Source organism: Etheostoma spectabile, chromosome 7, assembly GCF_008692095.1.
Source record: "Etheostoma spectabile isolate EspeVRDwgs_2016 chromosome 7, UIUC_Espe_1.0, whole genome shotgun sequence".
Lineage (NCBI taxonomy): Eukaryota > Metazoa > Chordata > Actinopteri > Perciformes > Percidae > Etheostoma > Etheostoma spectabile.
The window spans coordinates 6,750,632-6,760,990 of NC_045739.1; the positions used below are offsets into that span (position 1 = coordinate 6,750,632).

The 10,359-nt window shown below is 42.3% G+C and overlaps 1 protein-coding gene across 2 annotated transcripts in view; it reads right to left on the reverse strand.

Annotated features, from left to right (window-relative positions):
• Positions 1 to 9,365, reverse strand: part of nkain4 (sodium/potassium transporting ATPase interacting 4) — a 49,630-nt gene extending 40,265 nt beyond the window's left edge. Inside the window, exon 1 of one of the 2 annotated variants that reach the window (XM_032520025.1) lies at positions 8,968 to 9,365. In XM_032520025.1, the coding sequence (XP_032375916.1) occupies positions 8,968 to 9,021 (54 nt within the window). In that variant the 5' untranslated portion in view covers positions 9,022 to 9,365. The remainder of the gene's footprint in view (positions 1 to 8,967) is intronic. The other variant, XM_032520024.1, reaches the window with a different exon arrangement.
• Between the last annotated feature and the right edge of the window lie 994 nt (positions 9,366 to 10,359).

Below are 10,359 nucleotides of genomic sequence, written 5' to 3' on the forward strand. Positions count from 1 at the left end.
ACGGAGCCTCGTGTTGTATTCAGCCACCCCCACCCCCACCACCCACCACCCACCACCAACCACCCACCACCCAAAGGTCCTTTATAGCAATCGTCTCTCTCCTCAGCACGCTATTTCAGATTTGCATCATACATCCCCATGTCTGTTTGACATGTTGGTTTTGATTTCCTGCGGGCTCTTCGACATTTTATTGTATACATAAAGGTTTCCGTGGTAACAGTACACAGGAAAGGCGGGACGGAGATGCAGATTAAAATCGAAAGAGGGAGAAAAAGGAAAGCTAAACATAGAGATCTCAGGTCTGCGGGGTCATGCACATAATTGGCCCCGAGTGAGAGGTCGAGCCACCACCCATCCCCCCCTCTTTTCTCTCTCTATTTTTCTCCACCTTTCTATCCGCATCCCCCCTAAATCTCCAGGGGCTCTGCCCCCGCTGATAAATCAGCTGGGGATCAATAATTCAAACATTTTCCCAACAGGGGCATAAAATGTGAAAGAAGATGTTGGAGGGGGGGAATAAAGGGAAAGGGAGATAAGACAAAGCCTTGTTGTGTTTACACAAAGCATACACATTCATTTTTACATTCAAGCAGTGCCTCTCATCACTAAGTACCCAGGCTGCATTAGGCTCTCAGGTGAGAGGATGACACAGTGGAGGGAGCTCCAAATTCTGAGCTGTGAATTTGAATTTATTATGCAGTCACCTTGCCTTTGTGACCTACCACACATATAAACACATTCTCTTAAACACTGTAGGCTGTTGTTTAATCAACTTGTTTTTGATGGGGTTGCTACTGTGGCGAAGGAAGACCTGTCAGGGTCTGCTCTTCTGAGGATGAGCGCTGCTCAGGCATAGCAATCGACACAGTCTAGGTCAAGACCACAATCAGCGCTGAACACCAGGGGTCCATTTGACAGCACAAGCACAGCACTCACATACTGTACTTAATTATCTCGACCTACGTGACCTGCCAAAATGAAAAGAATAAGGGCCCAGAGACAATGTAAGACAGGGTTAAGACCTTCATTTCGGAAATCACACAAACTACTGAAGTTTCTGTGGCCCACGGTCACATTCTGTCCTCCATTTCCCACTTCTACAATGTCTCTAGTAAGAAAGTAAATATGCCACCACATGAAGCCTCCTTTAAAAGGACCCAAAAATTGAAACATGTACTTTCTTTTAAGATTAGTTGATTTTTATGTATTGAACTAAAAAGTCTTAAAAGTCATGGAGTCCTTTTTCATAGTGTTTGACTGGCTTTCCCGATTGTTTGAACTGCAGCTTTTAATCAATGGTCACGCAATTCTAATTGTCTGAACAGCAACTTGTATTGAATTAATCTAATTGGGTCCGAAAGACAAGTAACAGAATTTTTTATTAATGGCTGTGTCCGTCAAAATTCTAAGCTGCTTAACCATTTAAGCCAGCAGACTTTAGCAGGCTTGCCAACATGATGCAATCTGCCGAGCCGGTGCCTTGGGGACCTGGAGTTATATATTTGGCTGCCATTCTAGGAAAAACGTTGGCTCATCTCTATTGAACATGAATTTCCTTGCTTTGTATTTCTTTATGTCCTCAATTAGACTAGCGTGTGGATTTATTTACTTTCCTTTACTGTAGTAAATGTATGCTTTGTTGATGCCAAGCTTCCCTTAGTATTGTTAGAGGTAGTATACATCCAACCAGCAGTTTTACCCCTAAATTCTACATAATCATGTAATTCTTATCTGAAATTTGATGATTATATTTTAAATATTTAAACTGTAATGACCTGAATTAAACACAGTCTATATGAGTAACAGACTGTTTGAAGGAGTTTTCCATGTGCTCAAGCAGAGAATTTCTTAAAATTCACCATCAGCTTGACCTACTGCATGTCCTATTGACCTATCAGTAAATTACGGTAATAAATATAAATGTTAATATCACGACACCATAGCATCTAACAAGCAATGTGTAGAAGTATTTGGGGGTTCTTTGCAGTGCATTACTCTAAGTTTATGGGTTTCGCTCAAATTAATTAATTACAAATGTCATTAGTTGCTTTGATTGCGCTTGCATTTTATTACCAGGAAGGCTTATGAGGCTACTTTAGGCTCAAACTTGGCTTCACAGTGTTGATCAATGCTCGCTGGGTTCCAGATAATGGACAATGAGTTGCCTCAGGCTTAGTGGTGTAGATTACAAACTCCACCCTCAGTCCACATCTGACAAATTCAGTCATCAGTGTGTATGTACAACCCGTATGTTATAATGATAACTGTCTTCAAAATTACTAAGCACATACTGGTACAGCTCCATTTACATCTAGTAGTCAAAAATAAATTAACTAAGAAGCCAACAAATAAATTGCTGCTGACATCTGTTGGCATTCGGGGAGTATATGTAGTTTATGGGGAGCCCATCAACGTACAGCAAGCTGTGTCTAACACACACAGACACCACATTTTGTATCTAAGTGGATAATTCAGATAGGGATGCTATCTCAAAACACTGGAACACGCATCTGTACCTGTTTTAATTATTGGGGATAGATATTTGTATGCCTGCGTGCATATATGCATGAATGTATGTCTGTTTTGTATGTTTCCTTTGTGCAATTTTTGGGAGTCAGTATATGTATTTATATTTGTGTGTTTGGTTTGTACACCTCGTGTAATGTGTTACGTGTACTTTTATTTTTTATCTGGACCTTGAGTCTGTAAAATAAAGTTGAGAATATCTTATTCTGCCGCCATCTGTGCAAGCCAAAGAAAACTTATTGCTTACAATAATATGACTCCCAGTCCGGAATAGGCCAAATGCGAATCAAATAGCAGGTCCAGAGAGGCAAAGACAAGGGTAAAGAAAGAGAGACAAAAGAGCGGTGGCCATTCACTTCTGCTGGCCTATCTCCTCCATCAACTTGGCAGTGCCAAGGAAATACAGTTCATTATCATTGATCACACAAGACTCCACGCTCACACAGACACTCTAAAGAAGTTACACGCATACGCTCAACAAAACACCCACCAAAAGAGTCCCTCTAAACAGATGTCTGCAACATCTGTAACTGATCAAATTGAAATCTCCTTGCTCTTGCCAAGAACAGCTTTCATTTTTCACTAGTTACCAGGTTTTGATATATCACTTCACCTGGGAAGACAGAACAGGGTTGTACAGTAACTCTGCTGGACTGATAGCATGCAATGTTTTATGGCTATGACATAATTATTCTTAATTATTCTTAATTACAGCTGTGTGATGCATTAATATCAAATCTATGGGCCAAGACCTTGTGTACGTGTGTCAGTACACATGCTCATGTAGATTGGTGAGGTGAGAGAGACATTACGTTGATAGACATGCAGCATCTCTACTGTTGATAATATCAGTCTAGTGTCATTAAAGAAGTGGGCATGGTTAGGAGATGGCCATGGTCAGACTGACACATGACATGTGGACACTGATTTAACCCAGAACTGCTGGTGTGTGGGACCCATTTGTTGAGGGTTTCATTCAGAGAAGAAAGAAAGAGAAGAAAAAAAGAAGACTCTTCAAGCGACAAGACACATGAGAGCTGCAAACTACACGCTGAAAGAAAGACACTATTTGAAAGACAGTTTGGTTTTACCCACAACAGAACTCAGAAAGAACAACATTTACACAATGAGATTTTTTATAAACAATCATCAGTAATGTGGATATAATGACTAAGTGGGTAAAGGCAAATAATAGAACAGTCTGGTGAGTTCAGAAAATTACATAACTTTTTTGTAATGCAGCCTTTAAAACTGGGACAAAACAACACTTATGCCCTATTACGATATTACAATATCCAAAATCTAAGACTATATCTAGTCTCATATCACAATTTCAACATAATATATATATATATATATATATATATATATATATATATTGCCCAGCTCTAAATACAACTTTTAAAACCTGGACTACGGAGAGCAGGACAGAGGATGCTGGAAAGCGAACCAGGAGCAAAGGTCGCTCCCGACTACGTTGTCATCGAAGCCAGTAGCCATTACAACTGCGAACTGAGACACTGTCTGGGTGAGTCAGTTAACACAACACAACCTCTATCATTCTCATGTTAAATGCAAACATGCAGGGAGAGGAGACGATATATTAAATGTTAAGAGCTGGGTTAGCTTTAAGCAGCTGTGTTTCTTTGTAGTACGAGCCCAGAAAATTGGATTGTTAGTGCTTCCATAAAGCAAATGAGTTAGCAATAAAGGTAGAAGGGAATAAAACTGCCTAAATCTTTTGTAGATGGTGGTAGATGACGCGATGCCTGACAACGGATAATCTCATGCCTTTTAGAGATAACACTCTTCAGGAAGAGGCGCTCTGCATCTCCGCTAAAACTTTCTTGAAAGCACTTTGGTTGAACTTGGTCTTCTCCTCTGAAGCCTTTACTACAAATATGGTATATTCTCCAGCTGTGTCATCAAAAGAGAACAGCAAAAGTGGGCAGTGTGATGCAAGACATTACACATACATACTCACATAGCACTTATGGGTAGTCTGATTTAGTTTTTAAGGGTGAGGATGAGGTAAAACTTGCGGATCTCTGCGGCCTCTGTACTATGGATCACTTCACTAAAAGCTCTACTACTACTATATGGGTACAAACGAAGCCATTCACTGTGACAGCATGGACACTTTTTTTCTTTTCATTGGTTTTGATCAAAGAAAATGCCTTCCAGCGCTTTCCTTCATTTCTCTCCTCTTGTCAAAAATGACAAAGCTGCACTTCTTCAAATCTTTACCCAACACAAGACCTACTAACATACAGTATAACTCACAGGTCAGAATGAGCAGCTGTGTCTGTGTGTGAAGAGGCGTGCATGAAATAGTGGCTGTGTCTCTGTGAGGTTGCATCTGTCAGTCAGTGTTTCCTCTATGTTGATTTGTAGCGGCGGCCTGCCATGGCAAAATTTCTGCTGTCTGTATCAGAAACAGGGCAGACGCACAATGTAGTCGTGTTTGCCTTTTAAATTTCCCATGGCATGAAAATTTCCCTTTATGAGGTTTTTTAACATTAGTCTGAGTTCCCCCAGCCTGCCTATGGTCCCCCAGTGGCTAGAAATGGTGATAGGTGTAAACCGAGCCCTGGGTGTCCTGCTCTGCCTTTGAGAAAATGAAAGCTCAGATGGGAATCTTGTACCTTATGAGTTCATAAAGGGCAAGGTTATTTCCTCTTTCTCTGCTTTGCCCACCCATGAGAGACAGACATCATGGCTTTCAAACGACCAAAGTGGCAGTTGGTCAAGGCCACACCCCCAGCCTACACCTTGCATCCCCCCCCTCTCCTCCTCAAAAGCTACAGACTCAGAAATGGCACATCCTAAGGAAAGCTCATTGTGGGACTGGCTCTAGTGGCTGTAATTTTGCACCAAGGCTGAATTTTAGGAAAGAGACTTCAGATACAGTATTAGGGGACCACTAAGGTCTATTTAAAAGCATCCAAAGAGCACCATGTCACGGGATCTTTAAATTATCCTGCCGACATAATAAATCCCCCCCGTTGACTACCGCTCACATTGCAATTAACCAACAAGTAGAACTATTCAGAGGTTATTGGGCCTGTCCAGTTTAACTCCACACACTGTTGTGTTGATGTAGTTGACTATTGAACAAACAGCTCCACCAAAAACGTCACCGCGGTGGGTCCGTTCTAATTGGACAACGCTCAACTTGTCCGTTCTGTCAGCTCATCATCCTGATATCTAACATCTGGAAACATTAACACGGTAATTGAGTCAGTATAATATAATGATGTAGTCATTTGGGTTTTAGTTTCCCCCTATGAAGAACTAGAACAGCTGTAGATGTTAAGTGCCATATATTTCCTCAGAAAATACAGTTTAATCACAACTGAAAATCTGCCTCATTGTGTGTGAATAGAGGTGAATAAATTTGTTGTTCAGACAGACCTTCCCCCACTGCTAAAAATAATCCCAAGGGAAACACTGTCATCAGTGCTGCCAGTGCCGTTATGGCCAGACATTTTCAGGGTCAATGTTCAGTTCTGAAGTCATTACCCTTGTTCAGTGTGATTGTGTGTAGAGCTGGGCAATATATCCATATTGCATCGATATTGTGATATGAGACTAGATAGCATCTTAGATTTTGGATATCGTAGTATGGCATAAGTGTGGTCTTTTTCTGGTTTTAAAGGCTGCATTACAGTAAAGTTAAGTCATTTTCTGGATTTACCAGACTATTGTAAGTGTTCTACAATTTGCTTTTATCCACTTAGTCATTATATCCACATTACCGATGATTATTCATCATCATGATCGATATCAAAGTATTTGGTAAAAAATATTGTGATATTTGATTTTCTCCACATCGCCCAGCCGTAATTGTGTGTGTTTGTTATGTGTGCGACTGTGCGTGTCCCCGTCTGCCCCTTTTCCGCTAAAACCACCGTGACCAACAACGGGGCCTCCTTCATCAATCACACACTGTCCACGGTGCCGCATTAACCATCACTCCAAACAATGTCCCTCCTCATGGCCTGACGCTGACATTCACAATACGTCGACCGGTCCCGGTAACTGACCAATCGGAACACTTCCACGCCAGGTCAGCTTTAGGTCAACACTTCAAACGACCAACCCGTTGAGACAAAAACGAGCTTGCCTGTGTCTCGGAGTATAAACAAATCATTAGACAGACAGGGCTTCCTGCCAACGTTCCTGCCATTCTCTGGGGCTGATAGGGGTTCTGACAACGATCCAGCCCTACTGTCTGGACTAGTTAGGCTGCCGAGGGAAGAGGGAACATTGACGTTTCGATCAATACAGGCTCATTATCTGTTGCCGTCTTTCCCAGAGAGATGAGTCCCACCGCTCGGCCTGTTGATGAGGAAAGCGCACCACAATTCAATTAGGGGATGGCCGAGATGCCAAAAGAGGTTTGATCAAAGCACTATGCCTGGCTAATTAGCACACACAGCGGTTCACAAGGGCTATTTTTACATCTAAGGAGCAGAGTATGTTGTTTTGTTAATGGTAGTTTTACCCTGTAATGGACTGGGAATAACCTGGCTCATTGTCAATGCATAGGTTTCAGCCAGGGGAGAGTGAGAGCCCCTTGTGCTGCTCCACACCCATGCACACATGTATATTAATGACACAAGCACACGTATGCACACATGCGCACATAAACGCACATGGCTACAACCCGACAGCCTTTCCAAAGGTCGCACAGGGTTTACTGCAACCCCACTTTACGGGTTAACCTCATCAGAAGTGTGCAGGTTTGTATGTGTGCGAGTGTGTGTTTCTGCAGACAGGAAGTGTCAGGTCCTCCAGAAATAGTGCCAGGGGAAAATAAAGCTGTATCCAGGAGTCTTCGGGGACTTTTTAGGCAGCAAGCACGCTGACAGCTTTATAAACCTCTTAACAAATGGTCAACCTCCTCCTCCTCTCTAATGAGGCAAAGAGGTCCGAAGTCTGGGAAGGGAAAACAGGTGTGTCCCTCAGTTCATAGCCCTCCGTGTTTCTGTCTGAGTGTCAGAGACGGAGGAATGATTTTATTATGGGAGCAATACCAAAGCCATATAGATACAAGCAGACTTTCTACCTATTGTCCAAGTTCCCAATTCCTCACTATTTAATGAATTTAGAGATGAAACCTGTCAGGTGCACAGGCACAAATACACAACAGCACTCCATCAATTTGGAACAAAAAGTCTGGAAAGGGCAGCAGGATACTAGAGCCCAAAGTGGTAAGAAGTCATTCTTTTTCTCTTTTTTTTTAAAAAACAGTTGATACCAACTGCCACGTCCATCTCCTCCAATTAAATGCTTCCCTTTTGTTATGCGTTCCCTTTTTCTTTATTTTCCAATTCTCTCACGCACAATACAATATATCAGAACCTTCTCATCTCACTCTTTGTCTGGGGAAGATTTTGTTGCTCCCTTAGCTGTAAAAAGCGACATTTACTTGGAGGCTTAATGTTGTGAGCAAGCTCAGTTTTAATACCACCATAAATAACGTTGTCACACCCTGTCAAGTAATCTCTACTCCGGGATAGTGGTAAAGGCAAGTTGGCCTTTGTGTCAATGGGAAAGCATCATCTGAGACTCACGGCTACCATCAGTAAAATGTCACAGCCCACACTTCAACGATCAGAAACTGAAAAGCTGTGGCTCAACACTCTCCAACATGCAGCTGGTTTGAGTTTTTGATGAACAAATTCTTTCAATCTCAAGATCAAATAAGATATTTATGTATTAGCAGACATCTTAGATACTTTACATTGGGAGGTGGCAATACTCTGGATGTTAATCTGAAATACAGACACAGGCTTTGAGTTTATGGCTCACACAAAACTACATGATGGTAACTTCAGGTAAGAGTCTGTATTTCAGTAAAAGGTCATCATATAATATTCACAAGAGCAAATCCATACATTAGTTGATGCACTGTCATCATGCATCCCACAGTATAGTTGACCCTTTTACTGCTGCCCATCGCTGTGCCACTACCTCTTGGCTGTTAGTGCTGAGAAGAGCTGGCTTCCTAACACCCAAAAGCACCATAAGGATTCTGTCACAAATTAATTTCTTCCAAGATCAAGTAAATAAAGAAACACTCCTGCTTAAAACCGGGCACAAAACACAACATCCACCTATCCAGCATGATGATTTCAATTCAAACACGAATTCAGCAAAAGCCCAGGGTGTGTGAGAGAAAACATGAAAACGTGTGTCTGGTAGCCTACTTACAGTCAGCTCCAGAACTTTTAGGATGTATCTTACTGACATTCCTAAAACATGTCCTGTTAATCATATTTTTCGCATGTGATAGGCTTACTGCCCAGTTAAAAAAAAAAAAAAACAGATCCCATTCCATCCATCACAAAGTATCATTCTAAAGAATATCAGAGTAACGCTGGAAGTAGGCTAGAGTAAAAACTTGTACAACAAGTAGAGTGTGGGTCAACTCACCAACTGTAGAGTGCATATAAAGATGAGCGTGCACCGTCCGCTGCAGCAGCCCATTGTGTCAGCGGTGAAAACGTGTCTGATCCGGGGAAAAAAAGGGACTTGGAAACGGGTCGAAGGAGCTCTCAATGTGCCGACCAGACTCAGTCCTGATCCAAGCACCGGCGTCCCATTCTCCTCTTCTGCTCCGTGTGTCTTTGGCTGAGCCAACCCCCCCCCTCCGCGGCAGGATCGCCCTGGCTGCTCCGGCTCTGTTTGTTTGCCTCCGCTCCTGCCGGCCGGTCGCACTTGAGGTGACTGGCTGGGTGGGTGGGAGCCGGTGTGTATGGAGGGGGAAGAGGGGGGGGAAGAGGGGGGGGTGATGGTGTTGGGCTAGTCAACCGCGGGCTGGGGCTGGGATATGTGGCTCACTGAGGGCGTCAACTGGTTTCCGGACGCTGTCTGTGGTGTGTCACAAGAGACAACGCGCGTTTATTTTCAAACAGAGGTAATTCATTTATTGGCATGCTGACCGAATAAATTCTATTAAAGCACAAGAAATTAAAATGCTTATCAATATCAATTAGAATCACAAATAAAATATCAAAGCCAATTTTTGGCATTTATTTGTGTGGAAATGTTACATGTTCACAACAACTCATTTCATTTTGAGGTTTTACGACTTTGGTGTGTGAGCGCGTGCTGAGAAGGAACACTGGATTGAAGACATGCAGCCTATGGGTTAAATGAGCTGCTATTAATGACGCTGCTGCTGATGGAGGACAGGCGCCATCTTGTGACCATATGACGAGATGACACCCCTGACTACTGACAAGTTTAAAAATAATAATAATAAAAAAATACAGGGTCATCATTCAAAATGGAAGCCTGTTTTTTTTTTTAAACACGTGTCTTTTATAGACGTTTGAACTCATTCAAATTCTTACAGGCTCCCTCATTATCTTAGGCACTGTATAATACTTTTAATCTCAGTGCCCTTTCTGGTTAAATTGTTAATTTGCTATTTTTAATAGCCTACATTTATTTTGCTACACGCAGAATCACCCCCTCAAATTACTGGCCCTGCCTTTCTCCACACACGCCCTTTGTTTTAATCTCAGTTTGCCTAGCCATTGCTCGCTATGATTTATGATATAAAAATATTTTAAAATGAACTCTCTCAGTCACCCTCCTCCTCCTCTCTCTGAGTGCAGGTTCCACCTCTCTCTCTCTCTCTCTCTCTCTCTCTCTCTCTCTCTCTCTCTCTCTCGCAACAGATTTATGAATTTTTTATACTCGTCTGCGAGCTGAGTGAGGGAACACTTCACATCTTATTTCATCACACATTCCTCCGCTTTGCTCCTTTAAAGTAGCGCTCCATCTCCTCTCTGCTCCGCGCCGCCCTTCCCACCTGGT